Source organism: Zalophus californianus, chromosome 4 (assembly GCF_009762305.2).
Source record: "Zalophus californianus isolate mZalCal1 chromosome 4, mZalCal1.pri.v2, whole genome shotgun sequence".
Lineage (NCBI taxonomy): Eukaryota > Metazoa > Chordata > Mammalia > Carnivora > Otariidae > Zalophus > Zalophus californianus.
Window position 1 is genome coordinate 12,130,227 of NC_045598.1, and position 21,421 is coordinate 12,151,647.

Here is a 21,421-nt window from a genome sequence, read left to right on the forward strand (position 1 = left end):
CGGTATCTATAGTGACTTTTTCTTTTATGGAAGGTCATTTTAGGAAGAAGTTTCACACTGGTCGTGGCCCAAACTACCCTGTTTTGGTTTTATCCCAGGTCTTCCAAGCCTGGCCAGCAGAGTGTACCGCCTGAGTGCCGTTCTGGAATCTGACGGCTCTGGCTGACTCCTGGCTCCCCAGCTAACTATCTACGTGTTTTTTTGGAAGTCCCTTCACCTCCCTGGGCCTAAACACTCACAGTGCTGGTCTCCCCTCTTCAAGTGCCCAGAACAGAGCCTGGCCCACTGACTGGGCTCTGCGGCCGTCAGGGACCATCAGCCCTTGTGGTGTCCCTCTGCGATTTTTGCCACGCCCGAGTATTGCTGAAGGATTATTTATGAGTTTTCTTAAAATCAACTCATTTTTACTTAAATTTATATTAAAAGATGATTATCACTGTTACATGGTCATTAGTAATTATATTTTTCTAACATGTCACATATACACACAGCTATTACAGTAAAAAATGCTGGTCTGAACACTGCCTAAAATCAGCTCCTGTGGCACCAGCAGCAACTGTGGAAAACTCTGTTCCCACCCAGAACGTTCCTACTGAGCAGCTGCTCTATACACATGTACACACATAATGCTGGGAGCTGGGCAGGGGGGCATGGTACCCCCTGCTGGATAAGGGTTATGTGTGCATAAGCACCAACTAGAAACTCTCCACTGTCTCCCCCCACCCCCCCTCCAGTGAATGAGCTCAGCAGCGGTGCAGAGGTGGCTGCTAGCAGCCGGGAGCTAGTCCCCGAAGGGTGCAGCAGCTCAGGGGGATCGCCAGATGCAGTAACCACGTGACATAAAGCTCCCAAGTGGGAAGAAAACTCAGAAACCAGAACCTGTACTACGCTTGGAATTTTTTTTCTTTTAAGATTTTATTTATTTATTTGACAGTGAGAGACACAGCGAGAGAGCGAACACAAGTAGGGGGAGTGGGAGAGGGAGAAGCAGGCTTCCCGCTGAGCAGGGAGCCCAATGCAGGGCTTGATCCCAGGACCCTGGGATCATGACCTGAGCCGAAGGCAGATGCTTAACGACTGAGCCACCCAGGCGCCCCTATGCTTGGAATTTTTGGTGCATTTACCCAAGGAAAGGAAGTGTGATGCCCAGCAAGGTCACTGGCAGAAGGCCAGTTCAGTTGTGGTGGGCCCCGGAACCAGAGCCTAAGTGTCTAAAGCCTAACAAGGAAGGAAATGCTTACCTTCTCTGCATGATCTTCGGAAGGTCAAGGTAGAATCAATTTCATTCTTAATCTTGATTAAAGCATCCAACACCATAGGACCACATCTGACCAAAAACAACAGAACACCCCAGTTGTATTGATGGGAAGTTCCAACTCCCTGCACTTTATCATAATATGATCTGAGACATCTGCACACATTAGCTGCTCAGAATTTTTTCCATACTTTTATTTTTGTGTATTCTTACACATGTTGTGCATGGTGGAGTCGCACTGTGTATACATTTCTAGGAAAAGGAAAGCTGCAGGAGAGACAGTCCCCCACTCCAAAGCGCTATGAGTGTCCATGCGTGTGGGGACAGCCAGGGGGGGAAGGGTAGTAGCACTGGGCTTGGAAGGTGGAGTGCAGGCCTGGTGTCCGGAAGGCAGGTCAGAGTCCTGGCTTGGACCCTCGAGCAAACCCCTTCCTCAGCCCCCTGCCTGCAAAGTGCAGAGCAGCTGCTACATCTCGCGGGACTACCGCGGGTGAACTGACACATGGGAAGATGAGGTGGGGAGCATCCGCCACATACACTTAGTTTAACCACGATTATCATCGTGTAGAGAGTGCAGTTCTTTGGAATGGCTCAAGCTCTCTGAGCCTGTTTCTTGATCTGTAAAATGGAACTGATCTTTATGGCACACGATTGTTACAAAGATGAACTAAAAACCTGCCCTTTCCACGGCAGCTGGTATACAGCCCAGTGCTCAACACATCTATTTCTGGCTGCTGCCCGTGCCGCTTGGTACTTCTCTATGCATGGCCTTTAAAAACATATGCCCCCTCCCCAAACATCCTTTAGCACGATCCAGATTTGTTTTCCTGGCTTTACTGAGACATCATGGACAAGGTGTGGATTTAAGGTGTGCAGCATGAGTGCGGCACAGAACCTGACCTATGCTATGAAATGTCACCAGGATGAGATTAGCTAACATGCTGCCTTATCAGTCTTCTAGCAGCAATGTGCAAATACCCCACCGCCCTATCTTTGCTAATATTGGGAACTGTGACCTTTAAAAACCTCTGCTATCTTGACAATTTTACTATTGTCAGTGTTTTAATCAGAGATCTCCGAAAATCACAGTGGCTGAATATTTGTCATAAAATCAGTGATTTTTCTGCACTCATCAACTGTTTATTGAAAGTCTGCTCTGTGCCAGGTTCTGCTCCGGGTGCTGGAGGCGCACCAGAGAACAGATGAAAATCCACGCCCGCATGGCCTGTTTGTTCTAGTCGACTAATGCTGCAGACTCTGTCCACCCGTGTTCTTTGCCTCTCTATTTATGAGATCTTAGGAATGTTTTTTAAAGGAAATTTTCTTAAAGCTGGGAACCTGTCACCTCCTCACCCCCGATACTTCACTTCTGATACTCCTGGTCACCAAATGCGTAGTTTCCAGGACGGAGCAATCCCGCAACACCAGCCAGGTGTCCCACATCATAACTCAATCTGCCCACTGACCCAGAGACAGCCTCAGGTCCCACAGGGGAGGGGCTCGGTCCCACAGACTGCCCGCCCTCCTCAGACCCTGCAAGCCTAGCTGTCACCTGTGCTCCGGATGGCTGGCTATAAATCAGAGATTCTCATGATCCCCTCCCTGGGTTTGATAATTGCTACAGTGGCTCACAGAACTCAGAAAAACAGTTAACTTACTAGACTATGATTTAGTAGAACAGCCAAATGGAAGAGATGCACAGGGCCAGGTATGTGGGAAGGGGAAGCAGAGCCATGCCCTCTCCCTGCACCTCCATGAGTTCACCCACCTAAGCTCTCTGAACCCCATACTCTACAGATTTTAAGGAGGCTTCAGGGCCTCGGCATGATTGATTACACTGGCTGCTGGTTTAAGTGATTCACCTCTAATCTCTCTCCCCTCCCAGGTCAAGGGGTAGGGCTCTGTGTTCCAAACTTCCAGACAGGGTGGGTTTCTCCCAGTTATCTAGGAGATTTCTAGAAATCACCTCATTAACATAAAGGCTGGTGGCTGAAAGGCTCTTCTTATGAGTAACAAAAGACTACCCATTTGAAGCAAGGGCAAAGATGAACTATTGGGACTTCATCAAGATAAAAAGCTTTTGCACAGCAAAAGAAACAGTCAACAAAACCAAAAGACAACGGACAGAATGGGAGAAGATATTTGCAAATGACATATCAGATAAAGGGCTAGTATCTAAAATCTCTAAGGAACTTATCAAACTGAACACCCAAAGAATAATCCAATCAAGAAATGGGCAGAAGACATGAAGAGACATTTTTCCAAAGAAGACATCTAAATGGCCAACAGACGCATGAAGAAGTGCTCAACATCGCTCGGCATCAGGGAAATACAAATCAAAACCTCAATGAGATACCACCTCACACCAGTTAGAATGGCTAAAATTAACAAGTCAGGAAACGACAGATGTTGGCGGGGATGCGGAGAAAGGGGAACCCTCCTACACTGTTGGTGGGAATGCAAGCTGGTGCAACCACTCTGGACAACAGTATGGAGGTTCCTCAAAAAGTTGAAAATAGAGCTACCGTAAGATCCAGCAATTGCACTACTGGGTATTTACCGCAAAGATACAGATGTAGGGACCCGAAGGGGTACGTGCACTCAGATGTTTATAGCAGCCATGTCCACGATAGCCAAACTGTGGAAAGAGTCAAGATGTCCATCGACAGATGAATGGATAAAGAAGATGTGGCATATATATATACAATGGAATATTATGCAGCCATCAAAAGGAACAAAATCTTGCCATTTGCAACGACGTGGATGGAACTGGAGGGTGTTATGCTGTGCGAAATAAGTCAATCAGAGAAAGACATGTATCATGTGACCTCACTGATATGAGGAATTCTTAATCTCAGGAAACAAACTGAGGGTTGCTGGAGTGGTGGGGGGTGGGAGAGATGGGGTGGCTGGGTGATAGATACTGGGGAGGGTATGTGCTATGGTGAGCGCTGTGAATTGTGCAAGACTGTTGAATCACAGATCTGTACCTCTGAAACAAATAATGCAATATATGTTAAGGAAAAAAAAAAGAAGATAGCAGGAGGGGAAGAATGAAGGGGGGAAATCGGAGGGGGAGACGAACCATGAGAGACGGATGGACTCTGAGAAACTGAGGGTTCTAGAGGGGAGGGGGGTGGGGGGATGGGTTAACCTGGCGATGGGTATTAAAGAGGGCACGTTCTGCATGGAGCACTAGGTGTTATGCACAAACAATGAATCATGGAACACTACATCAAAAACTAACGATGTAATGCATGGTGATTAACATAACAATAAAAAATTTTTTAAAAAAGGCTACCCATTTTACCTTTATTATTTATCTGGAGCTATTTCAGGAACTAGGAGCAAAACCAAAATATTATAATAAAAGATGACCCTGTAGCTCTTATCTCTTAGATTACAAGGATTTTAGGAGGATTACGAGGGTTTTAGGAGCCAGAAAAGCCCTGGACAACACCAAAATATATACCACAAATCTATTATATTTGATGCTAACCCTGCCCCTTCCCCACTCGCAGCCCTCAATCAGCAACTTAGGCTATTTGACTTCTAATTTGAGTAATGGAATTTTTTTTTTAAAGATTTTATTTATTTGTTTGACAGAGCACAAGCAAGGGGAGCAGCAGACGGAGAGGGAGAAGCAGACTCCCCACTGAGCAGGGAGCCCGATGCAGGACTCGATTCCAGGACCCTGGGACCATGACCTGGGCCGAAGACAGATGCTTAACTGACTGAGCCACCAAGGCGCCCCTTGGGTAATGGAATTTTTTAAAACACAGATTTAAATACTTACATAACTAAACTACCTTTTCCTCTTATGATACTATCACTGTTAAATCTAAAAAGACCACAACCCTTCCTGAGGTTTCATGAATACACAGAATTTTCTTCTAGTTTTTACATCTTTAAAATTAATTAATTAATTAATTAATTAATTTTTTGAGAAGGGGAATGGGGGGGGTAGAGTGAGAGCATCGCAAGCAAGCTCCATGCCCAGCACGGAGTCCAATGTGGGGCTCCAGCCCAGGACCCTGAGATCATTACCTGAGCGAAACCAAGAGTCGGATGCTCAACCAACTGAGCCACCCAAGCACTCCTACATCATATTTTAAGGGCTGTGTCTCTCTCAGATGTCCTACTGTTACTGCTATTTGAATTCACACTAGAAGATCCCAAGTTTTTGGAATTTATTTGATTTGTTTTACGGCCCAGTTAGCACAATGAACGTAGCATGCACACTTGAACGTGTTTTGCAACCATTTGGTGTGATGTCTCAAAAACGTTAATTAGAGCAAGATGATTGATAATGTTCAGATTATCTATGTCTTTACTCCTTAATTGTTCTGCCCATTGCTGAAAGGACTGCAGATGTTTGTTCCTTAATTCTTGAAATTCTTCAATTCTGCCAACTTTGAAGCTCTGTTATTAGGTGTATATACATTTATGACTGACATGTCTTCCTGATAAAATGGTCCCTTTATCATTAGGAAATGTCCTCTTATTTCTGGCATATTCTTTGCCTTTTAGTCATCTGATTTTACGATAGCCACTCTACCTTTCTTATGCTTATGCAGTTTTTATGGATATCTTTTATTTTCAACCTGTGTCTTTATTTTGTTAAAAACAAAACAACAGGCCCCAAATGGAGTCACTTATGCCAAGCCTCATGTCAAACTGAGACTGACCTTCAGTTTTGGTTCTTCCAGAAATGTAATTTAAAACCAGTCAATTAGGAATCACCTAGTTAGGCATTTGCCTAATTGATTTTGCCATTCTGTAAAGGAAAGTGACCTTGCCATAACCAATATGCTTTTTTGGTCTTTCTTCCCACTCCTGTCTGCCTATAAGTCTTTCATTTTGTGCAGCTCTGTGGAGCTCCTTTTTCTTTTTTTTTTTTTTAAAGATTTTATTTATTTGACAGAGAGAGACACAGAGAGGGAACATAAGCAGGGGGAGCGAGAGAGGGAGAAGCAGGCTTCCCGCTGAGCAGGGAGCCCGATGTGGGGCTCGATCCCAGGACTCTGGGATCATGACCCGAGCCGAAGGCAGACGCTTAATTGACTGAGCCGCCCAGGTGCCCCACCTTTTTTTTTTGTTTAGACTCCAACCACAACCCTGAGATCAAACCTGAGCTGAGATCAAGAGCTGGATGCTTAACTGTATGAACCACGGGGTGCCCCTTGGCACCTGGCAGCATCTAATCTATCTGCTAGATTAGATGCTGCCTGATTCAGGAATGGTTACATAAAGCCAGTAAAATCTTTAAAATTTACTTAGTTGCGGGGCGCCTGGGTGGCTCAGTCATTAAGCGTCCACGTTCAGGTCAGGTCATGATCCCAGGGTCCTGGGATCGAGCCCCGCTTGGGCTCCCTGCTCAGCAGGAAGCCTGTTTCTCCCTCTCCCATTCTCCCTGCTTGTGTTCCCTCTCTCGTTGTGTCTCTGTCAAATAAATAAACTCTTAAAAAAAATTTACTTACTTGAATTTTGTTTTTAACAATATTTAAAGTGCATTTCTTGTAAGCAGCATGAAACTGGGTTTTGCTTTTTATCTATTTTGACAATCTTTGCCTTTTAATTGGAGTGTTTAGTGCCTTTACATGGTGTAATTATTGATGTGGTTGGATTTGGGTCTCTCATTTTACTATTTTACTATTTGTCTTTCCACTTGAGTTTGGGTCATGTTTCACTCTTCTTGGTATGATTAGTGATGCTGGACTGTACGTTGGTCCTCGTGAATAACATGATGTAGAAACTCTGGATTTTATTCTCTCTCTGGAGAGCATGGATTTTTAAAATAGTTTTTAATTTAAGTAGGCTCCATGCCCAACATGGGGCTTGAAGTCACAACCCTGAGATCAAAAGTTGCATGCTCTACCAACTGAGCCAGGCAGATGCCCCTGATTTTGTTTTGAAGACTGACCGACTTTCTTTCTTTCCTTTCTCTTTCTCTCTCTCTCTTTCCTTCCTTCCTTTTCTTTCTTCTATCTATCTATCTATCTATCTATCTATCTATCTATCTATCTATCTATCTAATCTATTGTAGGCACCCACGAGCAGGGGAAAGAGGCAGAGGGAGAAAATCTCAAGCAGACTGAGCAGAGCATGGAGCCTGACACGGGGCTCGATCCCACATCCCCAAGATCATGACCTGAACCAAAATCAAGTGTGGCCTGTACAATTTCCTTTTCTTTGAATATTACTAATGATTTTTGGTTGCTGAGTGTTTGTAATTGTCTCCTTGACAAGAACGTTATATATCAACTAGCTATATTGCTTAATAGAACTTATGTGTCAATACAGAGTCAAAGAAAGCATTGAGAGTAGTAGTTTTCAAATCTTTTTTTTGGCACTATGGAAGCTTTTGTTCAAAAGAAATAAAATACTTATTCACTGACAAATAAAACAGATCATAAAATAGAGCAGTTCTGGTTATGCTGGGGAGGGCAGGGGTGGCACAGTGGGAAGCTGGAGCCCAGCTCACCAGATTCTTCCTTCCCTTTGGCTACCTGTGGAGATCCTTCAGGGTGGAAGCTGATGAAAGAAGAGTGGCTCAGAGAGAGATGAAGGACTCAAGCTGCTGTTGCTGCCTTTGAAGGTGGGGACTATGAGCCACGGAGCACAGAGGCCTCTAAAAGCTGGGAGTGGCCCTCAGCTTACAGCCAACAAGAAAACAGGGACCTTGGTTTTGCAACTGTAAGGAACTGAATTCTGCCAACAGCCCAAAGGAATAGAAAATGGATTTCCCCTTAGTCTCCAGAAAGGAACATGGCCTGCTGACACCTCGATTTTAGTCTGATGAAACTTTTACCAGACTTCTAACCTGCACAACTAGGAGATAATAATTCTATGTTGTTTTAAGCCACTAAGTTGTGGCACTTTGATGTGACAGGAATAGAAAAAATAATAGCGGTACGAATCTTTGTTAATATTTTAACTACACCCCTATCTTGTCCTATCACCATTCCTGCCACATTTATGGTGTCTATCCAGCTCTACCAATACTCCTAGAAATTTGTCACCCTCTGATTTGGGAAAAGGAAAGGAATTTCTCAAAAGTTAATCTTCTTGGTATTAGTCTTTTTTTTTTTTTTTTAAGTAGGCTCCACGCCCAGAGGGGAGCCCAACATGGGGACTGAACTCAAAACCCTGAGATCAAGACCCAAGCTGAAACCAAGCGTCAGATGCTTAACTGACAGAGCTACCCAGGTGCCCCCGGTTATCTTTTTGAATCAGGTACATACTTCATTCTTGTTTGAAAAAGAGATTTAAATTCCAGAGCCACTGAATGATCTGTTTTTAAACCTTCCAAGGATGTGAAAAGCATGTCCCTGAATCAGATCAAGAGTACACTTTCACTTATCAAATACCTAGCTCTCACATAGATACTCACTTATTCAAATCAATTTCGTAAGTTTGCATATGAGGTTTATCTCCAGTCTTGTCTGGGTCCCATCGGTAGATGGCAAATTTCTTGATTCGGGGAGCTGCGGCGGCAGCTGTCTGTGCCCCCCGGCAGGCCTGAAATTGAAAAAATTCACAAGAAGGGAAAAAAATATTAAAAATGCAAAATAAATCCTCCTGTTTAGCTGGCACTATAAACTACCACACTGGATACAAACCCACACATTACTGACACACAGTCTTTTTTTTTTTTTAAAGAATTAACTAATTTTTAAAAGGTTTTATTTGATAGAGAGAGAGAGAGAGATAGCAAGAGCAGCAACACAAGCACGGGGAGTGGGAGAAGGAGAAGCAGGCTTTCTGCCTAGCAGGGAGCCCGATGCGGGGCCCGATCCCAGGACCCTGGGATCACGACCCGAGCTGAAGGCAGATGCTTGATGACTGAGCCGCCCAGACGCCCCAAGACTTATTTATTTTGGAGTGGAGCACGTGAGCGCACGGAGCCGGGAGGGGCAGAGGGAGAGTCTAAAGCGGACTCTCTGCTGAGTCCAGAGCCCATGGCAAGGCTCCAATCTCACAACCCGGATACCACAAGCTGAGCGGAAATCAAGTTGGGATGCCTAACCGACTGAGCCACCAAGGTGCCTCCTGACAGTCTTCCTGAGAAAGGCAGTCATTTGATATCCAACAAATACTAAGCACCTAGCACATACCAGATATGGTACTGGGGGCGGGTGAAATAGCACATAATGAAACAAAGTCTTTGCCCTCACAGAATCTACTTTGTATGAGCAAGAGAGAAATTTATTTATTTATTTATTAAGATTTTATTTATTTATTTGACAGAGAGAGACACAGTGAGAGAGGGACACAAGCAGGTGGAGTGGGAAAGGGAGAAGCAGGCTTCCTGTGGAGCAGGGAGCCCGATGCGGGGCTCGATCCCAGGACCCTGGGATCATGACCTGAGCTGAAGGCAGACGCTTAACGACTGAGCCACCCAGGCACCCCTATAAAAAGATTTTTACTTATTTGACAGAGAACAAGCTGAGTGCACAAGCAGGGGGAGTGGCAGGCAGAAGAAGCAGCAGGCTCCCCGCTGAGCAAGGAGTCTGATGCCGGCCTTGATCCCAGGACCCTGGAATCATGACCTGAGCCGAAGGCAGATGCTCAACTGACTGAGCCACCCTGGCGCCCCGGCAAGAGAAATTAAATATTCATAATAAAGTATAAAGAGGGAAGAACACAACAGAGACTTACACTAGTACAAGAGATCAGGGAAGGCCCCATAAAGGATATTCAAGCTGTGGCTCGGTACGTGGGGATCAGGGGAAGGAGGAGGGATGTATAAACTGAGGGGGCAACATGTGTGGAGGCCCAATTGGGGAGAGCACAGCACATCTGGGAGAACTGAGAGAAGTCCAGTGTGAGTGAGGGAGGCCTGAGTAAGGATGGAAGTGGCAGATGTGAGCAAGTCAAGATTTCAATTTTATCCTAAGAGCAATGAGAGGCTAGCACAAATTATCAGGTGGGAGACATAATCATTCTTTATTTTTGAGAAGAATATCACTGGTTGAAGGAAGAACTGCCAAACAACATGTGGAGAAACTAGCAGAAAGCTACTGTAGTTGTTGTAAGGAGATGCTGGTGCTTCTAGATTAGGTGTCTCAGCCTGGCCTGCTGTAACAAGACACCAAAGACTGGGTGGCTTAAACAACATCTGTTTCTCACAGTTCTGGAGGCTGGGAGGTCCAAGATCAAGGTGTCAGGCAGACTTGGTGTCTGGTGAGGACCCTCTTCTTGGTTTACAGATGGCTGCTTTCTTGCTATGCCCCCATGTGGCAGAGAGAGAGATCTCGTGTCTTTTCCTCTTTCTGTAAGGGCCCCACCCTCCTGACCTCATCTAACCCTAATTCCCTCTCAAAGGCTCCATCTTCAAGCACCATCACAATGGGGGCTGGGGTTTCCACGTATGAATTCTGGGGGAACACATTCAGTTCACAGCACTGTAGCAGGAAAGAAGAGACTACATTTAGGGAACTAACAAACAGCTGAGTCCTGTTCTCTAGGATGATTCTATATCAGCTCCTGGGTATTCCGTCTCTGCCAGCTCACACCGTGAGCTCAGAACCCTGGAGTGCCACTGCAGGGGCTGCTATGAGAGGGACAGTGAAGAGGTCTGGTCTCTGATTCCTTCCCTCCTTCACCAGAACAGCTTCCCCCTAAGAACAGATTTGCAAAAAGGGTGCTATTGCTCAAAAGTTTCATATTTAAATTCATACTCATTTTTAAAACCACTATTTATGATGAGCTGATGAGAGGAGCCACGACTGGAACCCAAGTCTGCCTGACTCCAGAACCCATGTTCCTAAACACTCTACTATCCTATTTATTTGTGAATATTTGCAGGTCTCTTCTTGGTTCTTTTTTTTTTTTTAAAGATTTTATTTATTTATTTGACAGAGACACTGCGAGAGAGGGGACACAAGCAGGGGTAGAGGGAGAAGCAGGCCTCCCGCGGAGCAGGGAGCCCAATGCAGGGCTCGATCCCAGGACCCTGGGATCATGACCTGAGCCGAAGGCAGACGCTTAACGACTGAGCCACCCAGGCGCCCCGGTTCTGTCTTCTTTTTACGTCTTAAATTCCTTGAGGGCATGTGTATTAGAGTTCTCCTGAGAAACAGAATCAGCAATGTGTATGTTTATACATACATATACATGTATACATACATATGAAAAAATGCATACATACATATACGTATTTATAAAAAGAGATTTATTGTATGTGGTTCATGACTATGGAGGATAGCAAGCCCCAAGAACTGCAGTTGGCAAGCTGGAGACCCAGGAGAGCCAATGATGTAAATCCAGCCCAAGCCTGAACGCCCATGAGCCAGGAGAGCCGATGATGTGGTTCTAGATCAAAGGCCAGCAGGCTTAAAACCCAAGAGTTGATGTTCAGTTTGAAAGCAGTCAGGCAGGAGGAAGTCCTTCTTATTTGAGGAAAAGGAGCCTTTTGTTCGACTTACGTCCTCAACTGGTTGGATAAGGCCCACCCACATTACTTGGTTTGTTTATTTATTTATTTAAAAAGGATTTTATTTATTTATTTGAGAGAGAGTATGCAAGCAAGAGAGCAAAAGTAGAAGGAGCAGCAGAGGCAGAGGGAGAAGCAGGCTCCCCACTGAGCACGGAGCCTGATGCGGGGCTCGATCCCAGGACCCTGGCATCATGACCTGAGCTGAAGGCAGTTGCTTAACTGACTGAGCCACCCAGGCGCCCTGGTCTATTGATTTAAACGTTAAACTCACCCAAAAACACCATCACAGAAATACCCAGAGTGCTGGACCAAACTACCTGGTCACCCTGTGGCCCAGCTGACACATAAAATTAACCACTCACAGCATGGAACAGGTTACATTTTACATCTCCCAGCGTACCTGGTCCAGGCCTTTGTGTACAGCAATTCAATTTATAGTTAAGAAAAATTGAAGAAAAATGCAAAAAATTATACTGAATTTAAAATAAAATTTAAAAAGGGAAAAATGAAAAAAGCAAAACTTGAGCATTAGATTAACGCAAACATGCTGTCCCCGACCCACAGCCCTTGAAACTCTTCTATCCAGGAGGACACCAGGTGGAGGCCACACCAAGTCCCCTGGGCCCCATCCGAGGGGCAGAGTGGGGGTCCTGTCAGTCTAAACAGCAACTAGCAGCTGAGCCCCCAGTTTGTATGCAGACACATGCAGCCTATCTCCCAGGCCAGCTAGTTCTCTTATAAACTGGTAAGAAAAGATGAAAAACTGGGAAGGTTAATTGTGTAACTACAAGAAATGTGATTGTCATACTTGCCGGCACAAAGTATCCTGAATTAAGTGAGGCTGAAAATATAAACATCAGATCTCAGTATGAGAAAAGGAAATACAGAGAGAAGACGAGAATGAAGGTGAAGTGGTATTTTCCTTTATTACCAATCTGGCTAGGGTCAGCAGTAAAAGGAACATCTTCCATTAGGGACTCCATCTTTTTTTTTTTTTAAGAATTAAAGGCAGGATTCTATTCTATTCCATTCTATTTTATTTATTTTTAAGCTCTACGTGGGGCTTGAACTCATGACCTGGAGATCAAGAGTCGCTCCCTCTAGCGACTGAGAAAGCCAGGAACCCCCTAGGAACTCCATTTTGTAAAACAGCAGGAACATTTGGTTACCGCCACCTTGTGGCATTTAAGACAAAGTGGACGAAGTGAAAAGATCACGGAAGATGATTTGCTCCCGCAGCCTTCTGCTTGCTAACTGCCCCCACCTTGTTTTGGTTAGATTTAATGAGGTATAATTCATTACAATAAAACTCACTAATTTTAAGTGTATAGTTTGATGAGTTTTAACAAAGAAGTGTAACTCCTACCACAATTATGACAGAACATTTCCATCTAGAAAGTTCTCTAGTGTTCCTAAATTTACAATCAGTGCCCTCTCCCTAACCCTTGTAACTGCTGTGCTTTCTATCACTACAGATTTGCCTTTTACAGAATTTCATATAAATGCAATCGGCCTTGGGTCTAGCTTCTTTCACTCGACAAAATACTTCTGGGATTCATTCACAGTGTTGTATATATCCACAGTTTGTTGCTTTTTAAAAAAATTAAACTTCATTTTGAGATACCGAATCACATGCATTTATAAGAAATAATAATGAGATCTCTCATATCCTTTACTCAATTTCCTCCTGTGAAAACACTGTCCAAAACTATAGCACCATCCCACAACCAGAACATCAACACTGGTACGGTCAAGACACAGACCATTCCCATCCCCACAAAGAACCCCAGAATTGCTCTTATCAAAGCCACACCCCACCCCTCATGCCTCCCTCCCTTACTAGCCATCACTAATCCGTCTCTATTCCCGTAATTTTGTCATTTCAAGATACACACACACACACACATATATACACACACACATATATATAAATGGGATCATCTAGTATGTAACCTTTTGGGATTGGCTTTTCTTTATTCAGCATAATTCCCTGGAGATTCATCCAAGTACTGTTTCTTTTTACTACTGAGTAGTGTTTCATGGTATGATGGACTCCAGTTTGTGTAGCCACTCTCCCACTGAAGGACATCTGGGTTGTTTCCAGTTTTTGGCTACAATGAATGAAGTTACAATGAATATTTGTGAACATGCTTCCATCTCTCTGGGATAAATGCCCAGGAAGGTAACTGCTGCGTTATGTGACAGTTGGGTGGGTGGCTGCCTTGCCCGTGGTAGGTGCTAGAAGAGAGAGGGACAAAATGCCTTTAAAACATAACTCCTTCAATTTTTATTTTGGCCAAAACATTAGTAAAGCTTGGACTTTCAAAAGAACCTGGGACTTTGTTGTTGCCAACTCTAGTTCCATGGTAGTGAAGGCTGCTTTAATAGTTCCATCAGAGGGCAAAAAAATCCAGTCCCAGGAAGCTCGGTCTCACTCCCACAAAGGCTTATTGAAGGTGACGGCCACCACCTGCCACAGGTCCTCACCTTAACACCTCTTCCTAAGACCTATGTTGCTTCATAGCCACTCTACAAAAATAGAAAGGTCTACACTTGCTCATGCAGATCTCCCCAAATGTAATTAGGTTTTTTACAGATCATTTAAATCCTTATCCTACGAATGATGTGAGACAAAAACAATGCAGGGGTGCATCACAACAGAGTACTATAAGGCAATGAGCCCTAACATAAGTTTTGGGGTACCCCAAAGTGTTACTAATTTTTTCTAAACAACTAATTTAAATTCATTTTGTATATTTCATACAACACTTGGTGGGATGGGGGGGAGGGTTAACAGGAAGGAGGAGAGAAGATACGGAAATCAAAATTACCAGAGGAGGCTGTGGTTCTAAGTGAAGGAGTGGTTCACTTGAGGGCTGCACTAAGAGTTAATCCAGAGGAATATGGCAGCTGCGATAAGAACAAATAAATTCGTGCAATAGAGAAATCTAAAAATTTGTTACACAGGTGTCCCAGAAGTAAAAAAAAAAAAAAAATGAAAAAAATCCCCCAAAAAACAAAAACAAAACTTCCATTCACTGAGCCCTTACCACGTGTGAAATGCTGTACTAAGCTGTCTCTAATCTTTACAACAACGGGAAGTTTTATTATTCTCAGTTAAAAAATGAAAGTAAAAATCATACAACAAAAGAGCCAGGATTCAAACATGGGTCATTTGACTGCAAAGTTCGACCCTTTATCTATTCTGTCTGTGGCGAAAATGCAAATCCAAAACAGAACAGCACAAAAAGATAATTCCTTTTCACAAACAAACCTAAGAACACTCAACTCATACAATTAGCAAGATCTTAGGTAGTAGCTAGCCCAGACCTATTTATTTGTTTATTTGTTCAATAAATATTACAGAGTGGCTTCTATGTTCCAGGACTGTTCTAGGCCCTGGAGATCAAGGGCAAAATACACATAGATTCTGATCCTTGTGGAGCTTACAGTGGCTGGAGGCACACACAAATAACATCGATACTATGTGGGCCCAGGGGATAGGTGCAATGGAGTGGGGTGGGGGACATGGGGGGGAGGGGTGGGGGTCCTGGCTATAATTCTACAATTCTAAATGGGGTGGCCAGGGAAGACTTCACTGAAAAGGTTGACAGTTGAGCAAGACCCGAAGGAGGTGAGCGAGCAAGCCATGCCTGTACCTAGGGGAAGAGCAAACTGGGCAGAGGAGACACTCAGCACAAATCTTGAGGTGGACACGTGTTTGAGGAGCAACAAGGTGGTCAATGTTGTTGAGAATGGAGTGAGTGAGAGGGACAGGAATGGGGAAGGAAATTAGAAAGTCAGCAGGAGAGCCAGATCACGTAGGACCTTGTAAGGGTTTTGTTTTGTTGTTTTGTTTCTCTATGCCCAATGTGGGGCTTGAACTCATGACGCTGAGATCAAGAGCCACATGCTCTACTGACTGAGCCAGCCAGGCACCCCTAGCAAATTTCTTTAAATGTACTCGATGGAAGTTGTGTATTTGAGATTCAAACTTTGGAGAATATTCTTTTTTTTAAGATTTTTAAAAATTATTTATTCATTTGAGACAGAGAGATACAGAGAGAGAGAGAGCGAGCGAGCATGAACAGGGGGAGAGGCAGAGGGAGAGGGAGACGCAGGCTCCCCGCTGGGCCAAGAGCCTGATGTGGACTCAATTCCAGGACCCCGGGATCATGACCCGAGCTGAAGGCAGATGCCCAACCATCTGAGGCGCTCTTTTTTTTTTTTTTTTAAGATTTTATTTTAGAGAAAGAGAGAGAGAATGTGCAGAGAGGGGCAGAGGGGAGAAAACCTCAAGCAGACTCAATGCTGAGTGCAGAGCCCCACGTGGGGCTCCATCTCATGACCCTGAGATCATGACCTGAGCTGAAACCAAGAGTCCAACGCTCAACTGACTGAGCCACCCAGGTGCTCCCCCCCTTTTTTAATTAAGTAAGCTCTAAGTCCAATGTGGGCCTTGAACTCATGACCCTGAGATCAAGAGTTGCATGCTCTACCAACCGAGCCAGCCAGGTGCCCCGGCCCTGTTATTTCTTTAGGAAAGTTTCCTTAAGGAACAGACTTGGAGTTCAACAGAACGGACACAAATCTGGAGGTAGGAGAGAAAGATGTGGAAATGGAGAGGTGGAAGGCAAAGGAGTCTGTATAAACCTGAGTAAAACGGAAAGTGCAGGCTTGTTTCTGAAATGTGTGAGTGGCACTGGTTTAAATCCAAGCTCTACCACTTAGTAGTTGTGTGTTCTTTGGCAAATTACTTAACCTCTCTGATTCTATCTCCTCTGTTGTATAAAGAGGAGGAAATATTGGGCGCCTGGGTGGCTCAGATGGTTAAGCGTCTGCCTTTGGCTCAGGTCATGATCCCAGGGTCCTGGGATCGAGTCCTGCATCGGGCTCCCTGCTCCTTGGGAGCCTGCTTCTCCCTCTGTTTCTCTCCCTCTCTCTCCCCCCCTGTCTCTCATGAATAAATAAATAAAATATAAAAAAAAAAGAATTAAAAAAAAAGAGGAGGTAATATTACTATCTACCTCCTAAGATTAAAATGGAGGGTCAAGCGACTAGCATAGCCCAGAAAATAATTCTGCTTTCCAACACTGGCAATATCACTAGTTTCTCTATTATTCTGATTGGCAGACAGGTATCCTAAGACCCTCCAGTGCTAAGAGCAATGAGATACACAAATGAGAGAAGGCGGTACTTGCCCTAACGTTGTTCACAGCCTAGACGAATAAGGCAACACAATCAATTAATACCTTACAGCCAAACACTGTAGGCAAGAACTATGGTTCACTGGTGCAGACTAATGCATAAAAGGAATTCAGAAGAGAAATCCTACCATATCTTAGAGTCCTAGGAACCTGAATATTACCCATAGATAATATACCAAGTTCATTATTGGATTTTTTTTTTTTTAGAGATTTCTTTATTTGACAGAGAGCGTGCACATGCGAGCACAAGCAGGGGGAGTGGCAGGTAGAGGGGAGAGGAAGAAGCAGGCTCCCTGCTTATGCTGTGGGGCTCCATCCCAGGACCCTGGGATCTTGACCTGAACTGAAGGCAGACACTTAGTGACTGAGCCACCCAAACGCCCCTCATTATTGGATTCTTTTGAGGTGGCTTTTACAGGAATGAATGCAGATTCCTAAGAGGTGGAGAGGAGGGACTCCTATTTCTCTGACCTCAGGAAACCCTGCAACGGCCTCACCTGGAATTACGAAACTGACTTATGAAACTAGCCTTCTCCTCAACTCATTCATGGAAGAGAAGAGGGACCTGAGCTTTGGAACTCACTCTCATTGGTGGGGCTCTCACAACTTAATTGCTTCCTCAGCAACTATAAAAGGAACTGGTAAACAAGGTCATTATTAGTCATCAATTTAATGCTCCGAGGACACCAACCTGAGGCTCTGGTAGGCAGTCCTCCTTCCCTACCTCCCTGTTTCAGAAAGACTATAAAATGACTTGTCCGAGTTCACATATACCATATTGGAAAGAGCTAGTACCAGAAGACAGGCCATACAAACTGTTATAGGGCTAGAGCAATATTTAGAATGAGAGATATTCTCATGTAAGCGCAAGAAGGGGAGAGGAACTAATTCTTGGTTCATCAGTGCCCACATCTGTGCTAGGAGTTTTTCTCATATTATGTTAAAAATAACGGATTTAGGTCCTGTATCTTCCGGTTCTTGGCCATGATATTTTGAACAAGTAAAATTTTCTTTCTGGGGCCTCAGTTTTCAAACTTCTAAAAAGGAGCTAAGAACTGCTATTCACCCACGTTGCAGGGGTTGTTGAGGAGCCCAGAGGAGGAAACAGATTTGAAAGGGATTCGTAAGTGCTTAGTGCCTTATGTGTGCAATGGCAATTTCCCTTCCCCTTACAAATATTCCCATTTACAAGGTGGATTAGAAGTGTGTGGTTTCCTGACAATACGAGGGGGGTGCGGGGAAACGTATCACTGCACACTGAGTAATATAAACCAATACGTAAGGGCAGAGCCAAGCTCTGTACCTACGAGATCCGTGCCAAAACTCTGCGCTCGGTATTGTTGTAAGCCCCTTACAGAAAGGGCCACTAAGAGGATGCCGCTGCTGCAAGGCACCCAATCTTTCCCGCAAACTCCCCACTAGGGAAAGGGTCCAGATCCTTCAGGAGACAGAGTGATCTGCCTCCATTTATCCCTTCCCCTGCCCTCCCCAATCCCGGTCCAGCCCGTTTACGGAACCCTCAATCTTGCATCCTGGAGGAGAGACCTCGCTTCCCAGGTCCCATCCCTCCCACTCCCGCAGGTCTGTCTCTTCCACAGAAGCTAGTTTGAAGACAGAGAAAGGGCTTGGAGCCCAAAGGTTTGGACTCGAATTCTGCTTCCAACAGTGTTACTCGCTTGCCATGTGACCTTGGGCAACCCGAGACCTCTCTCTGAACTTTTCCTATCTTAAAAAAAAAAAAAAAATCGTCTCCGCCCTGATAACCTTCCAAGCTGCTGCGAGGGGCAGAAGGATAACGGACAGGGATGCTCCAGGCCCAGACCCGAGCACTACGCAGTGGGAGCGATTCCTTCCCTTCCCTTCCCTTCGGCCTTGCGCTGTGCTCTCTCGGCCTCCTCCACGGCCCCCTCAGCAACAGGCCGCCTCCATCACTCTCCTGCCTGCCCTCTCCCTCCCGCCCCGCACCTCACCTGCAGGCAGGCTCCGCCAACGGTTGCAAGCGGGAACCGGCGCTTCAAGGAGAGTCCGACCACCGTCGCCATCTTGGCTTCTGACGTCGCGTCCCACCCCTTAACCCCGAGGTCGCTTTCCGCCGTCGTCCCGCCGAGCACCGCGGCGCCGGCCCGGCGTCCCCCGGGGCCCGCTGGCCGCGTTGGAGCCGCCGACTGGGAGGCGGTTCCGGTTTCCCGAGTGGGAGGAGGGAAGGCGGAGAAAGCCAACGCAAGCGTGCGCAGTTGCGGCGTGCGCGGCGCATGCCCAATTGGCCTCCCGCCTTCCTAAGGTGACCTTCCCAGAAGGGGGCGGAGTCTGAGAAGGAGGGCGTTGGAAAGACCCGGGCTTAGATGATGGGGAGGGAGGAGCCATCCGATCTGAGTCCAGTCCCTATCTTAGCCCCCTTTCTTCCTGAAAATTTGTCAGTAGTATCACTCATCTCTTAGTGATGAGTTTAGTGGCTTTAGTCAGACAGTTGTCAGACACAGTGCGGTTTGCCCGAGACTGTCCTGGTTTCAGCACGGAGAGTCCTGCATCCCGAGAAACTCCTCGGTCCCAGGCAAACTGGCAGAGTTGGTGAAGGAACGGAGGGGATGTCGAAGATGATGGGTCATCCATCCACCCACCCACCCATCCATCCACCCACCCACTCATCCACTTACTCCCCCATCCATCCATCCATCCATCCACTCACCCATCCATCCAAAGATACACCAGCAGCACTGCTCTGTGCTGGGCGCTGGGCAGCTGTAGTGAGTGAGCAAGCCAGGCACAGTTCCTGCCCTCACCGGGTTTACTGGTCGGCTAGGCGGGCAACCAGGCACTCACACCTCAGCAAGCTCTGCTCTGTAAAATAGTGGGGAGAGGGGAGCCAGCCCTTGGTGGCTTACTTAGCCATATAGCACCAGAAACCATTGCTTGAGCACCTGCGATATGCCTGGCACTGGGCTTCATCATCTCACTTAAGCACCCCCAGCAGTCTTGTGCGAGAAGTCTATGTGTGTCCATCTTCAGTTTAGTCCTGTCAGCTGCTTTCCCTGACCTCTCCGTGGCTCATCTCGGGGCTTGCCTCCCTCTGGGGCTTGATTACCCCAGTCCTCCAAGTTGCTTGGTCTCTTGGGTCACCTCTGGCAAAGTTTATGTAGGTGGTTGGCTTTGCAGGTACCCGTGTTTGTCAGGAATGACATTTTCCCTTCCCTGCCCGCTTGTTTCTGACATATGAAGGGCACCTTTTAACAGTCTTTGGTTTTCTTACAGATCATTTAGATGTGACTGGGGAAATCAAGAAGGCCATACAAATTGGTTTGTTGGGGCTAAGTTTCTGGAGCCCTGGGCTGGAACCTGGCTACACTGCTCTGTGGCCTCATTAAAGGAGGGATGTAGTGAGGCCACAAGAAACAGCCTGGACCCCTGGGTCTAACCTCGAATCTTCTCAAGCCTGTGTGACCTCGAACAAGTTCCTCCCCATCTTTGGCCTATAGTTTCCTTGCCTGTATCATCAGGGTGTTGGGCCAGCTGATATAGGGTTCTGTGATTCCGGAGGCTGCCTGGGGTGGGGGTGGGGGTGGGGCATCTTGAGCGCAACTGTTGACGGGGCTGAGGTCACCTTGACTTTTCACTGGGGCTGATCCAGCACAGGAATAGGGCTCCTCTGAGTCTGCCTCAAAGCCTCTTGGGCCACCCAACCTGGATGAAATCATGGGAAGATTGTCACTCTAACTCTTCCTGGCTGAACTGTCTTCTGAGATGAAGAGTGTCCTCTCCTTCCAAGGAATACGTTTCTAGAGAATTGGTCCTGTTGGCTTTTTCATGATTCTTTCATCTCGAAGGCAGATACTATTTCTAGAGGAGTGACTACCCTTTTACTTTTGCCCAGGTCACCTTGGAAAAAGCAGCCTGAGGCCAGCAGAAGTAAGACCTTGATTTATGGAGGGGTTCTTGGTGCCAAGGGGCCCATGCGCCCTGCAGTCACATCATTCCTGGGCTTCATGGGGATTTGGGGAGCTCAAGAGTTATGGAGGAATAAATTCCTGGATGGCTGCACCTCCGCCCTGAACTTTGGGATTCCAGAAAGGCACAGCTGCAGGGCTTAGAAGTTTTCATGGCCTGCTCCTGACAGATCTTCCCAAGATGTCCCCGTGGTGAGATCCGAGGTTTTTTTGTTTGTCTGTTTCCATTTGTCTAGTGAGTGAAGTATTACTTTTCAACAGTCGGCTATGTGCTTTAAGTTTATGCTGAGCCTCATCACTTACAAATGTGTTTACATAAATAGTCTTCCCTAGTCCTCATAACAACATTTCTTGATTAGAAGATTTTTTTATAGACTTTTAGTCTTTGGATAATGGGAAAGCTGAGCCATCTTGGGTGGGAATCTTGTGTTAGGAGCTCTGCCTTTCCCAAGGGCTGGAAATCCAGTCCAGAATTAAAAATTAAAACCAAAACCATTGTGGTGTATCAACTATCATTTGTACAATCCACTATATTTCTAGAGTCTTGTGATTTAGGGCAACCTGGCCAGATTCCTCC

The 21,421-nt window shown here is 45.8% G+C and overlaps 1 protein-coding gene across 1 annotated transcript in view; it reads right to left on the reverse strand.

Annotated features, from left to right (window-relative positions):
- Positions 1-19,093, reverse strand: part of SDHB (succinate dehydrogenase complex iron sulfur subunit B) — a 29,309-nt gene extending 10,216 nt beyond the window's left edge. Inside the window, exons 1-3 of the mRNA XM_027625132.2 lie at positions 18,874-19,093; positions 8,649-8,776; positions 1,242-1,327 (exon numbers count right to left, since the gene is read on the reverse strand). Coding sequence (XP_027480933.1) covers positions 1,242-1,327; positions 8,649-8,776; positions 18,874-18,945 — 286 coding nt within the window. The 5' untranslated portion in view covers positions 18,946-19,093. The remainder of the gene's footprint in view (positions 1-1,241; positions 1,328-8,648; positions 8,777-18,873) is intronic.
- Positions 19,094-21,421: the final 2,328 nt, after the last annotated feature.